Source organism: Sinocyclocheilus grahami, unplaced genomic scaffold (assembly GCF_001515645.1).
Source record: "Sinocyclocheilus grahami isolate Dianchi unplaced genomic scaffold, SAMN03320097.WGS_v1.1 scaffold497.1, whole genome shotgun sequence".
Taxonomy (NCBI): Eukaryota; Metazoa; Chordata; class Actinopteri; order Cypriniformes; family Cyprinidae; genus Sinocyclocheilus; species Sinocyclocheilus grahami.
The window spans coordinates 630416-650986 of NW_015505676.1; the positions used below are offsets into that span (position 1 = coordinate 630416).

General features: G+C 36.8%; 1 protein-coding gene across 1 annotated transcript in view; it reads right to left on the minus strand.

Moving 5' to 3' along the window:
* The window catches only part of cadm2a (cell adhesion molecule 2a), a 78845-nt gene that overhangs the window by 29242 nt on the left and 29032 nt on the right, over positions 1 to 20571 (minus strand). The window contains exons 2-3 of the mRNA XM_016236814.1: positions 9001 to 9153; positions 6525 to 6662 (exon numbers count right to left, since the gene is read on the minus strand). Of these exons, the coding sequence (XP_016092300.1) occupies positions 6525 to 6662; positions 9001 to 9153 (291 nt within the window). The remainder of the gene's footprint in view (positions 1 to 6524; positions 6663 to 9000; positions 9154 to 20571) is intronic.

A 20571-nucleotide genomic window follows, 5' to 3' on the forward strand; every position in this document is an offset into this window, starting at 1 on the left:
TATGTTATTCATATTTTTGTAATTTTTTTAATAAAATGGGAACAAAATTCACTTTAAAGAACAACTGCATATTTACTTATCGAGGTAATTCATTAAAAATTTGCCATGTTTAAGTGTAAGATTTCTGCCACCCGGAAGAAAAACAAAAACTATTAAAATTAATATCATGATATTCTCACTATGACCACTAGATGTCAGCAGATGATCATTCATTGTCTCATTTAGCCTATCATTTCCACTCCGTAACATAGCTGTTTTCACATTTTACTTTTGGATTTATATTTAGACATTATAAAATCACTATTATAACAATTAAAACATCACTTTGTTGTCAAAGTTCAGCATTGTTTTGTACTGAAGTACACTACCAGTCAAAAGTTTTTGAACAGTAAGGTTTTTAATGATTTTTAAAGAAGTCTCTTCTGCTCACCAAGCTTGCATGTATTTGATCCAAAGTACAGCAGCAACAATAAAATGTTGAATATTTTTTACTATTTAAAATAGTTTTCTCTTTGAATATATTTTAAAATGTAATTTATTCCTGTGATTTCAAAGCTGATTTTTTAGCATAAATACTCCAGTCACATGATCCTTCAGAAATCATTGTATTATTCTGCTTTGCTGCTCAAAAAACAAAACAAAACAAGACTCCAGGCTTTTGAATGGTATAGTGTATAATGTTACAAAAGCATTATTTCAGATAAATGCTGATCTTTGGATCTTTCTATTCATCAAAGACTCCTAAAAAAATTTACTCAATTGTTTTAAATATTGATATTAATAATAATAATAATAAATGTTTCTTGAACAGCAAATCAATGTGACAGGAGTTATGATGCTAAAAATTCAGCTTTGATCACAAAAATAAATTATATTTTAAAATATATTCAAATACAAATCAGTTATTTTAAATAGTAAAAATATTTCACAATATTACTGATTTTGCTGTATTTTGGATCAAATAAATGCAGGCTTGGTGAGCAGAAGAGACTTCTTTAAAAACATTAAAAATCTTACTCTTCAAACACTATGAAGTAACAAGAACTTTAAAAAACAAACCAAAAAAAAACCTCATCTACTTGAATCACACAAGTGACCTATTTTGAATTCAAAACAGCAATTTTCGGCGAAAGGTGGCTAGTTTGTACCCTCATTAACAATCTTCTCAGTTCCTCTTAGATGTAAATCAAACGCCCATTCATAAACATGTCGTGACTTATTTATTTATTTATTTTGAGCAATAGAGATAACATTACTCAGAAATGAACTGATATTAATGTTAATCACTTTGCACTCTTAGGCAACAACATTAAATGTTGAATGACTTCATGACTTACAATACAAAATAATAGGGTAAGCTTACCAATTTCTGTCAGTTCACTTAGACATCGCTGTCCTCATTTTAATGCATTATTTTTCTTTTCTCCTTTGTCTTTTCTGTTTTTGTGCACTCCAGAAATGGTCCCTCCTTTATTAATTTTGGTTATACAACCACGTCTGTGACAGAATGTGTCGAATGGTGAGCGGCTGACGTACTCAGTTTATAATAAATACATTTTTGAACTAATTAAAAATGCTAAAAACCGTTAAATAAAATTGTTTCATTACATTATTTTTAACAACTAAGCTTTTGATTATTAATATTGTTTTATTAAAAAGACTTTCATAGAATGATTTCGGCAAAATGGCACCCCCCCATGTGCGGCGCCCCTATGCACCACATATACTGCATACCCCGTTTTTTTCCACTTAGAATAGATTAAAGAAATGCAAAACAGAAGGATTTTTACTCAGACTTTTGGACCCACTGTATGTACACACGCTACATGGGCTGTGGAAAAGATGGCTGCCAAGATGCGGTCTATGTAATATTTGCAGGTTAGATTAATATGCAATAAACAGATGCACATTTTTACTCCATTGATGAAAATAAGGAGCCGGAGATAGAAAGAGAGCAAGAAAGAGAGTGTGAGAGAGAGAGGGGCATGTGAGAATGTGAGAGGTGGTGATATTGGTTTCCATTACAGCTGTCAATTTCACACACACACACACACACACACACACACACACACACACACACACACACACACACACACACACACACACAAACGCAGAGCATCTTGGGCTCTGCATACTTGGGGGGGAGAAAGTGTGAGATGTCTTGCATCCTGTAGACCAGCACAAATTTAATACCAGGCTGAGCGTTGCTACAGTACCAGAGATCCCACAATAATGCAACTGCTATTCCCAGTCTAGGCTTCCAAAATAAATGCGTTTATCGCAGTTCAGCCTCACACAGCGGTGGAGAAGTGCTGAAAACCGCGATGACAACAGCTGCCACGACTCACAAACACAGTGCCAGGAAGGCCGCAAACACAAAAGCAGACAGAGAGAAGCTCTACAGGAAAACAACAGACTGAAGAATTGGAGTGAGCAGAGCCAAAAAGCAATATCCTTTCGTTTACTTACACCTCTCTGCCATGAAGCCAAGACAAAGAAACTAAGACAACCTGACAATATAAATAGTTTCTCACATTCTCACATTACTAAATCTCTCACTGTTATTTTTTATTTGTTTATTTTTTCTTCTTCAGTATTTTATTCTATGTAGGGCTTTAATATGTTGTCATTTAGTTATATACTGTATGGGCAAGTGACAAAAAAAAAAACTTTTAAAAAAAGTTATTTGGTAAAAAAAAAATGTTTTCCCTCCCCAAGGGAATTTTTTTTATTTTATATATATATAAATATATATAAAATAAAACAACAATAGTAATTGATTGAAAGTTCTAATTATATGTTATATGATAAACATCCTGTGATTTTATATTTGTGTGTTTCAACCCTCTGGGGTACACTCTTTTTAATGCATCCTTGAAATGTGTTCTTGTCTTATTGAATCCATCCATCACAACACACATTCATGATGAAAATATCTAAGACTGACACTTTGCAATCAACTGAGAGCCCATAAACTTCAGGCTTTATGAGACTGTGGACTGACGCGAGTCGGAGAGACCTTAGCAAACCCCTTCCTGAGTTCACACAACAAGCTACATGTGGCATCTAAATATATTTACCACATGCTACTTTCTCGTTCAAACCACCTGCTCACAAAAATTCACATTGGGTAATGCCGTTCTAGCATTTTTGATGGATGAAATGTGTCTTTGTTACAGACTTGCGTATAATAATTTGCACCTGCATTACAAAAGTACGGTGGCCTCCATCGTATCTCCACAACACAACTAAAACAAACAATGAAAATAGCACAACACAATGGAAACAAGCCAGAACACAATGGAAACAAGTCACAACACAACACAACAAAATTAGCACAACACAATGGAAACAAGCCGCGACACAATGAAATTAGCACAACACAACAGAAATAAGCTGCAACACAACAAAATTAGCGCAACACAATGAAATTAGCACAACACAACGGAAACAAGCTGCAACACAACAGAAATAAGCTGCAACCAATGTTCCCTCTAAGCTGTAAATTCGAGTTAGAGTTATTCAGAGTTAGAACCGGTGAATGCGGTTAACAGGTTTCATAGAAAGAGAAAGAATGATGTGCGCCGAATCACTCGCTGTAGAATCGAATACGAAATAGCTCAACACAAGAGCTAACGCAAATGCAATGACATGTGAAATAAAACGTCATCATGTTTTAAAGAAGAGTGGTTTGATTAAGTGGTGGAAATAGCGGATGATGGGCACAAAACAGTAGCAAAACTCCGAGACATTTACAGTCACACACAAGTGTAGTAGTGTGCAAACTCTACTACATGGGGATGTTTTAGATAACTGTAAAATAATTCACATATTCACGTTTTTTAAAAATATTTATTGAAAATACATATATTTTTTATATTCTATTCTATTATATTATAATCCTAAATAATTGACCTCAAAAAGGGAATTCATGAGCAATAACTATTTCATTTTTTCATATTTGCTATATTATATTATATTATATTACATTATATCATATTATATTATTATAAATAATTGAACTATTCTGTGTGAGATCATTTTTTTTAATGATTTTTAAAAATAAAATTTCTTGGTAAGTAACACGGCACTTGTAAAAAAAAATTCTCAGGTAACCTAAAATGTGCATCATTCAGTTACAATCAAGGGTCAAATATAATTAGCACAAAAATATATAAATATAAATAGCACATTAAAGTTAAAAGTTACACACTTTTTTGTGTGCGCGCTGTACAGGTCTGGTATACTTTGGTATTCTTTATATATAAAGAATGTTTTTGTTCACGTGGTCGAAATGTCCACCCAATAGAGAACATTTTTGCTCAGCAAGAAAAAAAATTAGAGGGAACATTGGCTGCAACACAACGAAATTAGCACAAAACAATGAAATTAGCACAACACAACGGAAACAAGCCATAACACAGTGGAATTACCACAACGCAATGAAATTAGTCCTATGCGTTGTGTTGTGGCAATTTCGTTGTAGTGTGCAAAACTGGGCCACCGTATAAAAGACACCAAAAAAACAAAAACAAAAACAAAACAACAACAAAACACAGGAGTCTCAGAGTCAGAGGGAGAGAGCGAAAATTTCAGTGTTAATGGTCATATTAATATCTGACCTCACGGCTGGAGAAGAATGTTGCTGAATTAATCAAATACAATCACACAACAACAAAACACAGGAGTCTCAGAGTCAGAGAGAGAGTGAAAATTTCAGTGTTAATGGTCATATTAATATCTGACCTCACGGCTGGAGAAGAATGTTGCTGAATTAATCAAATACAATCACAGCTAATTAAAAGAAAACAACGGAATTTTCGAGTAATGTGAAGAAATTACCACTATTGCAGTTTTGTTCAAAATGTTTCACATCTATCAAGGCTAAATGCATGTTTTCTTGTATACAAATCTATTATTTTCTTGCCTTAAAACATCACTGTTAATTAAAGAATAGATCTACATCTAACCTAAACACCAAGATCGTTCATGAATACGAAGATTGTATCATTTATTTGTGACTACAGCGAGCCTGAGTCACATGCAAGGAGATCAGGTATCAGTTTCTTAAAGGAATCTTAAACAAAGCAGCTTACTTTTCTGCCGTTCTCATCTGAAACATCACTGATCCCTTAATGAAATGAAATAAGCTCTGAAAATCCTCCCCTACCCACAAATTCGGTCTGTTTATCAAATGACCAGAGGGACTGACCGCAGACGTAATATCTGATAAGGAGCCTAATCAGGATCCCCGTTCGAAGTCAAAATTATAAGAACCCTTGACTAGACACTGATAAGAGGCTAAACTTTTTCACTCAGACTTTAGGTACACCTCTTATTTCTTTCTTTCTTGGTAATAGATGAAAAGAATAATTCACCTCAAAAACAAAAAACCCCTAAGACTTTATTTTCTTGCGTGGAGCACAAAAGGTGACTTTTTCAAGTGAATAAAAACATGGTCATCAAGCTCCAAAATAACTGAAAAACAACCATAAAGTATGTATAAAGCATACAGTTTTCTTGGTACAGTGCGTTCTTGAGAGAGTAGTGATGTCTGATTCATGAACGACTTGTGAGTCAGATTAATTGGTTGATCTGGATCACAAAATCGGTCTTGATTTGGTCGCAAAAGTTAACAGCTCACTGGAGGGGAAAATTATCTGTGAATATTTTCTTAGATTTCAATCTGTCCATCACACAAATCTAGTCGTATGGATTGTACGTCCTTTTTGAAGTATGAAAGCTTTGGTACGCATTTATTGTACTGTAATCGCACAGAAAAGCGCAACCAGTACAATATTCAATAGGGTGAGTAAACAAAACAAAAATACACTGACAAAAATATAAAATAAATAAACTAGTGCAAGGTTACATAGAAAAAGAAAAGCAAGGCAGTGAAAAACGTATTCTGTGTATGCGCCTATTAGGGTTGTTGCTGCCCTGAGTTATTATTAATGTACATTAAATATATGGTTAAATACAGTTTATAGCCGCTTAATACTAAATACAGCAATGTACAGATAAACAAGCTAATCAAAGTCATTGCAAAGACATAAAAAGCGTTGAGCCATGCCTCATCCTCTGGGGTTTCACTGTAAAGGCCTCTCCCCAAGGTTCCGTCCACCGGAGACACAATAATCAGTCAGCGTGGGAAACGTCGCCTCATTGCTAATTAGAACCGCTGTATTTTTAGAAGTGCTGCAAACGCACGACAAAGGCACTCAATGCCATCTGCATTGTACGCATGGCAGAGCGAGTTTCTACTTAGAGAATTCTTCGCTTGCTGTCATTGCATGTTTTTATCCCTTCTCTTCCCGTCTGACTGAGAGGGGATGTTGCTTATACGCTGATGGATTTGTGGAGAAGATGCTACATGAGTGGTTACTTGCATATTTTACTGAACATACAGTAGGCTTTCTTCAATACTGAGCTTAAAATATGCACTTACTTGCAGTAAAACGTCTTTGTGATTCGTCTTATAAGTGTTAATGTGAGTTTAATCATATTCCATCAACTTTCCTCACCTTTGATCTCCTTCTCATTCTTGAACCATCGGACATCAGCCGCAGGTTTGCTGCCAGAGGTCACACAGGTCAGAGTGATTTGATCTCCCTCCATCACAGGCTTGGTGAGTCCATTGATCTCTGGTTTCTTAGGCACACCTAAACATCGAGGAGAAAGAGAAAGAGAAAGAGAAAGAGAAAGAGAAAGAGATGGCTTAGCACTTTGGTGAGTTCAAAATATGAACAGTAGGTAAGCGTGAATTTAATGGAAAAAGATTAGAGATATTTTATTTATCATCTTCTATGAGCTACCCCAGTTCTTTTATTTTGCCTGGGGTTTTTTTGTCGTTCAATGAGGTTAATTTAAATGTAGACCCTTTATTCAGTGGTTATTTGATCATATTATTGCAGAATTTAAAAACAGTACAGTATCTTCAATATCATTTTAAAAGTTTATAACTAGGGCTGTCAAACTATTTTAGATTTAAAATTGAATTAATTACATATGCTGATTATTTAATCAAATTCAAATGTAATTAATCACATATACACTACTGTTAAAAAGTTTAGGGTTTTTTTATAATTTACATTTTTTAAACCTATCTATCTATCTATCTATCTATCTATCTATCTATCTATCTATCTATCTATCTATCTATCTATCTATCTATCTATCTATCTATCTATCTCTCTCTCTATCTATCTATCTATCTATCTATGTAAAAGTGTCATAATTTGCTCAATTTAATGCATCTTTGCTGAATAAAAGTATTATTAAAATTATTATTTTTACATCTTGCTGATCCCAAACTTTTGAAATGTAGTGTATCAACATTTGCTTAAATGAAGATAAAACATAATAATTAAAAATCAGTCTGTCAATGGCCTACAATCCACAGCAATCCATTTTTAAATTGAGCTGTCAATCTGTTATAAGGCTCATTCACACAGTATGTGCTATTGCATTCCCTCTCCAGCATTTAATTTATGGTTTATGTACACATGAAAGCCCAAATAATAACATACAAAAGATTCAAGTGACTTGATTCAAAGCAATGGTCATAATGTATCCTACCACCATCACAAAGATGGTGAACCTCAAATGAAGCAATCAGCATTTCAATCTTATGAAATATTTCAAGCACACAGGAAATTCTGTGGTCCACAAATACATTACTGTGTCAGGAGCTTCCTCTCTGAGGTAGCGGGCTGAGACAAAGAAAAATCAATAGGAAACATTAGTCAGGAAAATTAGATATTGGGTTTGCTTTGATTGAAGATGAGATCAGACGTTTGGCATTCAGTTCACAGGCCTTATTGCTCCCCTGAGTAAGAGGCCTTAATCACATTCCTAAGAAATAAATCAAAGCAAAAACAACCACAATGTAATATGCATTAAAAAGCAACAGAGTAAATACATCAGTCATTCTACTGCAGCGTGGCCTGTAACCTCCACTGGATGATGTGCTGTTTCTGAATACTGTCCCAAGATCAAGAAAAACCTGAAGATGCCAAGCTGTCGCTTCTGATTGATTCATTTCTTGGTATTTGATACACAAATGTTTTATACAAAACCACTTAGGGTGAAATTCACTCGAACTCGCACCACTTTGGTGAGTCGTATTTCAATGTTTGTGCACATTTCCAATTGATCGCGGCAGCTGTAATTCATCAAACGATGGAGAACAGTGTTCTTATCGACATTTAGTCCAGTCCAGTGCACTTTTGATAGTTTAAGAGTCGATTCAGATGCAGCGACGCTGTCCAGTGCCAGTAAAGTACGCCAGACTGCGCTAGTCTGCCGTATCTGCAATTTAGAGATCGTTCGACATGTTACTGGATCAAGATTCAAAATGTTGCTTCAGAAAAATGTTGTACTTGTAAAAATTACATTATCCATTATATATGTGACAAACATATGCGTAATATCCATAACAACATATGTAACAACATGTTTAATTAATAAATAAGCATTGTGTACTGTATATTACTGCTTATTTTTCCAAGATAATAATTACAACATGTAAATTAATTGTAACCATTCATGTATTCACAATGAGCAAAACATTGATCTAAATATTCATAATTAATTATAACTAGTTATGATTAATTATTCATATTTCCTCATGAGCTGATTCGTTACATAAATATAAATCTTTACTGTCATGTCTGATCAGTTTGCATTGATTTGTGATTGCAGTTTGGTTTTTTGTGTGTATACATATAAACATTCATTGAAACTTTTTTGCCTTAAATAAATATCTTTCTTTAAATTCTAAAGACACTGAGTAAAACGTTTTCAATAAAAATGCAGGCCTATTACTGCAAAAGTGGCATTTAAAAAGGCAGATAGACTACACCGAATTCAGGACTAATGTGAACAAAACTGGCTTGTGAAATTTTGGAAAGTAGCGCATCAAGACTTAATAACTCAACGCTTCAGCTGGCTGATTTAGGATGTAATCCCACACACATCATGTGTTAAATGATGTCTTACCCAGGACGGTGAGGAAAGCCTTGGCTGTTTTGACAGGCATGGTGAAGAGGGAGCAGGTGTACATCCCCTCGTCTGCCAGCGTGACCTCGCTGATGCTGATCGTCAACTCCTGCGACGTGGCTCGGACCAGCTCAATCCGGTTATCTCTCAGCGCTGCCGGAACAAACAATCAACAGAGCACCATTAATTATGACACCTTCATTAGCATGTGCCATACTCAAGAGCGACAGATTCTCTGTGACTTCTCCAAACCACCCCAAGTTTTAACCCATGAATACTGACCAACAAACAAGACGTGGATGCACCGAAACATCAACAAATTGCAATTTTAACCTAAAAATTAATTTGAAAAAAGTGAACATTGTGCTGAGAATGAAGATCAATTCTTTGCTGCAGGGAAAAAATTATTTTACGATGGCTTTCAGTCAGAGGGCAAATGGAATATGGATCAGTCAGGATTCAAATCTAACATAATTTCAGTCAATAGTGTACAGAATGAGCATTCATCGATTTGAAACACACATGCTTGAGCTCACCTACTCATTTACAAACTCGCAATTTATGACATTTGCAGGTTCTTTACCCAGTCGAGTATGAATAAAAGTAAAGTTCAAACTTATTATGATTGTGACCTCTGTGCAAAAGAGGCCTAAGGATACGGTTTAAGTTATTACACCTTTTAGTGTCCATCATCACACAGGCCTAATGGAAAGGTCAAAGTGCTAATGCAAAGGTCAAAGGCTAACGGGCCATAATTCCCTAGGCATCTTTAACATACTTTATTTAATGATAATGACTATACCAGGAAAACGTCTGGCAGATCATAAGATATCCGCCATGTGGCGGCACAGTTTAATCAACGGAGACAAGGTCACTAGTTCTAACCTTCTGCTTCCCATAAAACTCACTCAGAGATTTTGAGCCTCATTGACGGTCTGTAACAACCTCCCGGAATATTCACCGATGAGCTTCATGGATCTTTTTTTCTCAGGAGAAAAGAAAGAACACACCCTCATGGTCAGCCATCAGTGTGACCTTTCAAAGCTCTCTTAATAAAAAAGTTGGTCAATGCCTAAGCCGTTAGCCTTGTCATATCACCTGAAAACTTTAAATTGAATACAGCAGTGTTAGAGAATAGTCCGTTAAACTGTAGCTTCCGAAGTTTCCAGATACTCATTTAAAGTATTTTAACCACAGTCAAGGTTCTCTTTTAAAACAAAACTCACCACTAATAAAACGATGTACATTGAAGTTATTTAAGAGGGAAATATCTTTTAAATTGTGTAACTGTTTGAGATAATATGCTGCTAACCCAAAAACAACCATGATATTGTATAATATATATGGTTATTTCATATAAACAAACAAGGACACAAACAAGTCAGTGAATTATTTCATTTACAAGAAATCTCCAAACAAACAGATACACTAAAATGAACTGGATGTGTTTATGTGGATGAAAAATGAACTGTGTTATAGGAAAAGCTACATTATTTAATAAAAAATGAGTAGTGTCACTATTTTCAGTTAGAAAAATCGACAAATGCAGTCATGATTGTCTTAATATTTCATTATGTTATCACAGCAGGTTAAAGCTCTCAGCCACATCAACCTGTATACACCAATTACTATGTTAAAGGAACTTTAAAGGAAGTGTAAAGTGGATCCACGCAGGCACACTCTGGGTATCCAAACAAACATCCCACCTACACACCTCAGCGAGGCCAAAAACAGCCTATCTGATGTTGTGTGTTGACCGTGTGTTTTCAGACCCGGCTCCCCAGAGGTCTGAGTGCAGCTCCCTCTGGACAGCAGCATCTCTGAGGTAATTGAACATAATGAGGTTCATTACAGGAAGAGCGGCAGGCCAATGCTGGAATGAAAAAAGAACTTGCGGTAGAGGCTGTTTTTAATGACTTCCTGTCCTCTTTCCCAAATGAAGTGCATTTCAAATAATGGGACCACCATGGCAGTGCAAAAAAAAAATAAAAAGTTTATTATTTCAAATTAGATTGGATTCAGATGTGACTACCGCGGAGTTGAAAAAAATCTTCACAATCTCTATTTGTACTAAATATTGGTTATTAAACTCCCAAGACTGAACTTTTACTGAACTACTTTCAGTGTTGTCTGATTCCCAAACAAATGACTGTAATGCGAGTTTTTTTAGTGTCAAAAACATACATTAAAAATACACAACATGACCAGTGTAGTCGGTTTCGTAAACACATCTCCTAAGAGTTGGTTATTTTTAGTGAATCAAAAACATACAATGTGATCAGTGCAGTCCGTTTCGCAAACACATGACTCTTATGAACCTGTTTTTTTTTTGTGAATCAAAAACATACACCATGATCAGTTTTGTTCCATTTCCATATTCCAATTCCATTTTTAAAAGAAGTCTCTGATGCTCAACAATGTTGCATTTATTAGATCAAAACTACAGTAAAAACACAGCAATATTGTGAAATATAATTCAATCTATTAAACTACAACTAAAAAAAAAAGAAAATTCAATGGAAAATAGAATAAAAAGTTGCTATTTATTATATTTTGAATGCAATTTATTCCTATGCCTTATTGCATTTTATGAACAAATGACTCTTATGAAGCGGTTCTTTTTAGTGAATCAAAACATACAAAATAGTCTGATTCACAAACACACGACTCTTATGAACTGGTTCTTTTTTAGTGAATCAAACACATACAACATGACCAGTGTAGTAAATTTCTATGAATTCCACTTCTGAATTCCAATTCCATTGGGAAAAAAGTCTCTGATGATCACCAATGCTGGATTTGATTTGATTTGATTTTTTTTAATTAAAATTACAGTAAAACTGTACAACAGTAATATTGTGAAATAGAAATTTAAACTATTACTTAAAAAAAAAAGTTTATTTTAGTATATTTAAAAAAGTAATTTATTCCCATACCTTCCATTTAATGCTTAAACGACTCTTATGAATCAGTTCTTTAATCAGTATTTTAAAAAGATCAGTTTGAATGAGCCTGAAACACTGCCTTGAATCATTTACAGCATTAATCAAATCGAGCAATACTTTCATTCGCTGATGTAACTGTTGGACAGAGTTACTTGAGAAAAACTAGTTGTTTACATGCTATTTAATCTCATATTTCACTGTACTTGTTATTTTTTATTATTGTACAGCCAAATGATTTTGGCTGTACAATAATAAATGACTTACACTTTTTTTTTTTTTGAGGAGGCACTGCTCAAAAATCGCCCCTGGAACAAACCCACATGCACACACTCCTGCACACAAACTCTCTTCAGAATTCAAACCTCTACATGAGTTGAGGCGTAGATGCTCTCTCTACTGAATCTAATGCATCACAAGTATTCAGTGGAATGAAGGCTTTGCTGGGCATACACATACATATTGAACAGACTCTGAATTTGTGCACATGGTCAGATGACCATTGTTCACTCCACAAATATCTGGAAGCTTATGCTGCTTATTCTTGGGCCCTAAGCCCGATCCCACAGCCTGAATCCGACTGCTGAACAGAACTACAATGCTTCAGAAAAATGCCAGTAACTTCTGACAGTTCTGGAAATGCCAAATAAATATTCTGTCCCCATTCTGTAGAGCGGAAAGGGAGGGATATTTATCCATCTCGGACTAAAGCTGGGATACTTTGACTAAATGGGATACTCTGAGACAAGTTTTTTTTCCAGTCTTTAAGATGCCACGGACCCCCAAATATAGGGACCCGTTTTCTAAAATTGAAAAGGTAGCTATATATTTTCATGTATAAAGACTACATTTAAACACTGTAAAACCTAAATAAATAAATAAAACATTTACAAAATATTATTTCAATCTTTCTGTTTAAAAAGGCTACTTATCAATTTCACAAGTGAAAATTATTTTAAAGTAAATCCTACATCAATTTCTTTTCAGTGTAATGAGAACAATTAATATTATAAAAATGTGTAAATCAAATCTATAATATTTCAGATTTAACAGATCATTCCTTGCGATCCAAACTGATCAGCGAACATGGAAAAACAGCCCTGCGCACTTCCTTCGAAACAACAAGGCAGAAGTTCAGCGGTTTGCATCTTAACCTGCACTTGCATGCTGCAGTACAGCTCAGCAAATCAACACACGAAGCAAGCTTGAATCTGTGATGATGCTTGTTTATCAGAATATAATGAACGCGTGCTTTGGCACATCCAGAATGACAGCATTAGAAATGACGTGTTTTCGCTCACAAGTGATGCCATATTGGCACAGCGGCCGAAGTGAACCAATAGACACTCATCTATGATCTCTCAAGGGAGACATCTGTTTCATTTATTGACACTGTTGATCTTGTAATATTCATGAAGCAGTTCTGATCTTCAAAAAGCCTCTTATGCACACATGATCACGCTAGCACACAAAAGGTTTGACCAAAGATCTGGAAAAATTAGAGAAAACACAGATGCCCTTTGATTAAGACACAGTTCTTCCCATGCCGACAGGGAAATGGTGTCAGATTGCTCTCCGGTGGATTTCACACTTTGATGAAGCTTCCTGCCGAGTCTCTAAAGTGCTAATTTTGTTGCACCAAAGCCATTAATTAATGACGCGTCTTCTCAAATTGCTGGGGAAGGTCATTAGAGCCTCGGTAAAGTAAGACAAGTTGAAGAATGTCTCTTATAATTGATAATAAACTCTCATAGCATAACGAAGACACCAAACAAGTTTCTCATCTGCAAAACCTCTCATCAAAGACAGCCCAGTTCAAACACGCAGGATTACAGAAGAGAAAAACCGACTGAAGTGAAGAAAAGGTCCTTCGTTCCTCTCTAGAGCTGACGGGAAGCTAAGAAACACTCAAATACAAACAATTAACAGTCACGTTGTTACTTAATCTGTGCTTGATTTCCATTTCATTGGGGCTAGTAACTCAAAAAACGACTGTTTAATGGTGCTGAAGCTTTTGCCATTCCTTTTCAGCTTGGTAAAAATGAAAAACGGCACTGATAACCACATTACATTCCAGTTCGGATTCACACACCAGAAATGTGAAGGAATTTCATCTGGGTGTGATAATGACAGAGGAAATGATCAGAGTCTATATGGAGTCTGACAAGCCGTTATCATAAAGTTACACCCATTCTTTCCCCTCATTAACAAATGATGTTCGTTAGAAAAATAGTGCCATCCATTCAGCAGTGATTGAACAACTATCTAATTATCATGTTTGATTATACCATAAATCAGAGCATGATTGATAAATAAGTACCACCCTCAGAATCGCTAATGAGCTCTTTCATTACATCTCACTGTATCAAGCCTCTTTCAGAGGAAATCGAGCAAGATTTAACTACAGCACTGATACGGACAGAAGGAAATGGGAAGTCAGATGGACGAGGAAGCCTCTTATATTTTCTCAGTGACATGCTCCTGATACAAAACCTCAGGCCTTCCACCCTGACAGCTCAGCACTGTCAGCTACCTGACCTGTCATTTTTTTGCAAACTGTTTTAATAAGACATGATCTGCTATGAACAGTGCACATAAAACATTATGCAACGAATCCCTTATTTTATACTAGAAGGCTTTTGTGAGGATCTTAAAAAACAATATTTTGCAATGTAAGACCTGAGCAGCTTAAAAAAAACATAATGCTGCAAAAACTTGATAAACTCCCATTTCATTTTTGACTTAAAAATTAACTAATTTTTAATGCATTATTTAACCTCCATTTTGCAGTGTTTGTAAAAAACTACAATATTTTTATGTAGAGTAAAATGACTGAGAGCGACAACAATAGCATAAACAAAAACAAAATATAAAATACATATAATACAAATTATTCATGCCACAGTGCACAAAGCAGTCCTGCAGCACATGTTAAAATGCGGCGTTCATTACACTTAACCCAACATACCAAATGAACGTGCGATTAATTAAATGAATAAAACAGAATCAAGTTAAAACTCTGAAAACTATGCAGCAATCACAGAAATGTGGCAGTTCAAATGGATTGAAACAAAATACATTATTTCTTAAATCTTAAAATTTTTCAAACATCACTTAATTATAGTTTCTTAATAACTAATGGAATTATTTTATAGCTGTAAATACACTCCTCAATTATCAGAGATATATAAAAAACAGCTGCCACAAAAATAATAAAACATTTTATTACAATAATTAATTACCATGACACCATTTTATAAATATATAAAATGCGGGGGTTGGGGGGGCATGTTGATGAATGCCCAACATTTTTGCTTAGGTAACATGTATTACTGAATCATGCACAGGACTAGGAATGAGTATTAAGAAAGTACATTTTGATTGTTTTATTTCTTTAAGCAAGTTTTTCCACTTTATTGATACTTCAGCAGAGCAGTGTTGCAGATGTCACATTATCAATACTGTTTGTGTGTGTGTGTATATATATATATATATATATATTTATATATTTAAATACAATGCACTATGCTAAATACAAAAAATACAATTCACTATGCTTTAATTCATTGGTAGTATCGATATGAGCAGAAGAAGTATCTCCCCATTGTTTCCATGTCTCCCAGTGCCCCTTCTCAAAATAAATTCACTACACTAACCTTCCCGGCTCTCCCTGGTCAGCCCAGCTTCTAAATCTCATCTGACGGGACTCTTCCCAAGGCAGTCACATCTCAGTAACTCTAACTGACATCTCAGCACCCCCTCCACAGGGAGAAGCACCAGGCTTCAGAGCGACTCCAGGCTGCCAGTCCAAACAACAAAATACAACTATTGCCCCTTTCTTGCCTCTCTCTCTCTCTCTCTCTCTCTCGCACCTTGTGCCTCTTTCTCCTCTCTCTCTCTCTCTCTCTCTCTCTCTCTCTCTCTCTCTCTCTCTCTCTCTCTCTCTCTCTCTCTCTCTCTCTCTCTCTCTCTCTCTCTCTCTCTCTCTCTCTCTCTCTCTCTCTCTCTCTCTCTCTCTCTCTCTCTCTCTCTCTCTCTCTCTCTCTCTCTCTCTCTCTCTCTCTCTCTCTCTCTCTCTCTCTCTCTCTCTCTCTCTCTCTCTCTCTCTCTCTCTCTCTCTCTCTCTCTCTCTCTCTCTCTCTCTCTCTCTCTCTCTCTCTCTCTCTCTCTCTCTCTCTCTCTCTCTCTCTCTCTCTCTCTCTCTCTCTCTCTCTCTCTCTCTCTCTCTCTCTCTCTCTCTCTCTCTCTCTCTCTCTCTCTCTCTCTCTCTCTCTCTCTCTCTCTCTCTCTCTCTCTCTCTCTCTCTCTCTCTCTCTCTCTCTCTCTCTCTCTCTCTCTCTCTCTCTCTCTCTCTCTCTCTCTCTCTCTCTCTCTCTCTCTCTCTCTCTCTCTCTCTCTCTCTCTCTCTCTCTCTCTCTCTCTCTCTCTCTCTCTCTCTCTCTCTCTCTCTCTCTCTCTCTCTCTCTCTCTCTCTCTCTCTCTCTCTCTCTCTCTCTCTCTCTCTCTCTCTCTCTCTCTCTCTCTCTCTCTCTCTCTCTCTCTCTCTCTCTCTCTCTCTCTCTCTCTCTCTCTCTCTCTCTCTCTCTCTCTCTCTCTCTCTCTCTCTCTCTCTCTCTCTCTCTCTCTCTCTCTCTCTCTCTCTCTCTCTCTCTCTCTCTCTCTCTCTCTCTCTCTCTCTCTCTCTCTCTCTCTCTCTCTCTCTCTCTCTCTCTCTCTCTCTCTCTCTCTCTCTCTCTCTCTCTCTCTCTCTCTCTCTCTCTCTCTCTCTCTCTCTCTCTCTCTCTCTCTCTCTCTCTCTCTCTCTCTCTCTCTCTCTCTCTCTCTCTCTCTCTCTCTCTCTCTCTCTCTCTCTCTCTCTCTCTCTCTCTCTCTCTCTCTCTCTCTCTCTCTCTCTCTCTCTCTCTCTCTCTCTCTCTCTCTCTCTCTCTCTCTCTCTCTCTCTCTCTCTCTCTCTCTCTCTCTCTCTCTCTCTCTCTCTCTCTCTCTCTCTCTCTCTCTCTCTCTCTCTCTCTCTCTCTCTCTCTCTCTCTCTCTCTCTCTCTCTCTCTCTCTCTCTCTCTCTCTCTCTCTCTCTCTCTCTCTCTCTCTCTCTCTCTCTCTCTCTCTCTCTCTCTCTCTCTCTCTCTCTCTCTCTCTCTCTCTCTCTCTCTCTCTCTCTCTCTCTCTCTCTCTCTCTCTCTCTCTCTCTCTCTCTCTCTCTCTCTCTCTCTCTCTCTCTCTCTCTCTCTCTCTCTCTCTCTCTCTCTCTCTCTCTCTCTCTCTCTCTCTCTCTCTCTCTCTCTCTCTCTCTCTCTCTCTCTCTCTCTCTCTCTCTCTCTCTCTCTCTCTCTCTCTCTCTCTCTCTCTCTCTCTCTCTCTCTCTCTCTCTCTCTCTCTCTCTCTCTCTCTCTCTCTCATCTTTTCCCCCTCTCTTCCCTCTCTCTCTCTCTCTCTCTCTCTCTCTCTCTCTCTCTGTTATTCCACCTCCCCATCTTCTCTTTTCTCTTATGCCTGGATGACTATACACGACATGTTAGTGGACAACATTGTGCGGTTTGCTCAAAACAACAGGAAGATGATCAATTGATTTTGCTTCATAACGTCTCAGTCTTTTTGCAAAAGAAATCTATATTGACAATGTACACAACCAGTCAAAAGTTAAAAGTCAAAAGACTGACCCACCTAGTCAGTCAAATCAAAAGTCAAACCAAAATTTGCTTTTCGTCTATTATAAATATATAAATAAATCGTCTATTTTGTAAAGAAATATGAGTCCTTAAAAGGTATATAGAAAATAAGCTATGTAAAACATTTGAAATAAATTATATATTTTTTATATTTAATATTAATTATAGCTTAAATTACATGTTTATTATTTGTTTTTAATATTATATTAAATATTATAATAATAATGTATACCAATATTAATAAATATTATTTTAATTTAATCACATATTTAATATATGAAATTATATAATGATATACTGTATATACTGTATATACACAGTATATAATTATAAAATAAGTATATAATTATATATATATATATATATATATATTACAATATTATTATTAATATATACATTTGTATATATGTATATATTAATTATTGTTAAGTTATGATAAAGATTACATAATCTATTATGCTATTACACTAAAATATTTGTGTAGAAACAATTTTCAATCAGATATAGAAAAAGAATTGCCAGCTAATTGTTTTTAGCTGGCTTAGCTTACTAGCTCTTTATTTATTTTATTTTTTTTAAATTGTGGTCACTGGTTTGACTGAAAGTCTGAGTGGGCTATAAAGGTTCGAAATGCCAGCTTTACATCCAAATGCTTTTAAACTCTTATAAATTCAGTCCAATGCGTCCCAACCTTTGACCGGTAGTACATAAAAAAACAAGAGCTGCCAATAAGTTTATCACAGCATCACAGGCAGTATCATAAACGCTCGTGCCTGTTAGCAGTCTGCTCCAAAACGCCGACGGCTAATATCCTGTTACAAAGTGCGACCTTGCGCTCTGAATCCGTGCCAACACATCTCTTTGAAAATGACCAGCTAATAGTTTATATTAAATCAATTTCCCCTGGGGCAATGGAGATTGGGGCTATTATTGTTGCGGTAAATTATGTTAGCATTGCTGAACTAGCACTTAGCATGGCTTAATGGTGATTTGTATTCCGAACGCATTAAGTGGCAGGCTTCGCAGATTGCTCCGGAGCAGCCTGACGCTGCGAACATCTCCCCAGCCGAACATGCCTGCCAAACAACCGAGAGGTAATGTCGTTACACGCACTATCCATCAAAGTGCACATGCTCCATACGCACAGACGCCTGACCTCAAACACGTGCGCCCGAGACGGCGGATCCAGTGGCCAGGGAAGACAGCAGGTGTTATGGCTGATACCTTGCTAGGTTGAGTCATGCTGGCAGGGGAATTTACTGCACCATTGGCTGTAGTGATGGGGTGTCACAGTGAGATTTGGGTGTCATTCAAAGAGCGGGCTTTGTTAGAGCCTTTCAGGATCGCCTTGAGAAGACAAGCATCATGCTACGCTCCACACTGGCCTTGGGTCATAACATCTGACAGTACATTGGCCCATTATGATCTGGAGATATTCCTCCTGTGTCTCACTGGCTGTTTTGAGCCTTCGTTTCCCTAGAGACGGAGGATTGGGTGCGGAAAGGACCGAAATATGCTCTGCAAGTTGTGAGACTTCAGAGAGTTTGCTTTTTAAAATTACATTTCATATATGAGAGGAGCTCAAAGTGATACTCAGTTTTTCAGGCCGCTGCGCTTTTCTGTCTGAGCGAGGTTTAAATAACGTGTTTGATGGTTAGTTGCAGCGCCTCGGTGCTGTTGAAGTGTGCTAGCGCTGTGATCCCGAATTAACTGCGCTCGTCTTTCCCCGCTGGGCATGCTTAGTTATCCACACAGATGGGCTAGCTGGAACTCCGCTCGCCTGTAATGCATCCCGAACATGAGGAAGAGGTGAAAAGTTTAAGTCTTATTAATAGACTTGAGCCCGATGGAGATTGCACGGATTACATGGTACAAACTGTAAGCGTCGTGTATATTGCGACCAGGGTCATCCTTTGGGCGATGCGGTCGCACCGGGCCCCGCACTTTGAGGGGGCCCTGCGTTAGTTAAGGATGGCCCTGTTTGCAACACCCCTAACATGATAACAATATTTAATTATTTAAATATCATGATTATCGTAAATACCAGTATATCGCTACACCCCTAATTCAAATGATCCTATCCACCTTATTTTTGTCGTAAGAGTTTGTTGTAAATGTTATGGGTCTGGCTTCCGGTGTCATCTGCGTCCAGCTATTTTTAGCTCTACAAAACAGCTTGTTTTGCTGCTTAATATTGCAAATTGGTGTGTCTTACCATATCATTAAAATGTATTATCTTAATTATGAACACACTGTTTTGTAGTGCAAACAGTTTTACCATTTACTGCACTTTGTTATTCTTCTCGTTATTTCCCTATAGCAGCTAAGGAACCGGAAGTCTCGCCCATAGGCTTACTTCCACGTCAAAGAATAAGGTGGATAGAGAATGAGGAGTTACGTCACAATGTTTTCACTTCGCATTGCATTTCGGGAAGGCACCGCCATATTAGCAGGATATGCTATCTGTTGCCATGGTTACTTCTCATTCTCTATACAGATACCTGCTACCTTTTGCTTTGTTTTTGCCTTTAAGTTAAACATTCTTTCATTCTTCATTGTATCGTTTGCAGGGAAGAGAAGCTATTTGATCACATTGCATGATAAGATTTTTTTTTTGTAGTTTTGTAGAGTTTCGTTTACATTGATCTGATTAGCGTGAAAATAAAATTGTATGGCATTTAAAGACTGACAAGTTGCATTTCTTATCCTGTAAAGTCACCATAAAATGGAGGCTGGGGAAAAACCTGAATTCAGGTCGGAGGGAAGTCATCCATGCAACTTTTCTCCAAGTCTAAAAATGTGCAAACTAACTTGCCAGGACTATATTTGCCTTGGGGAGAGAGAGAGAGATTTCCCAGCAGTATGCAGTGTCTATGTGGAGCCGAGGCCTCGCGTCGGAGCGCTGCTCAGCCAACACTGAGAGCTAATGAGGCTCTGTCGGTAAGCGTGTCTATTGCACAGCC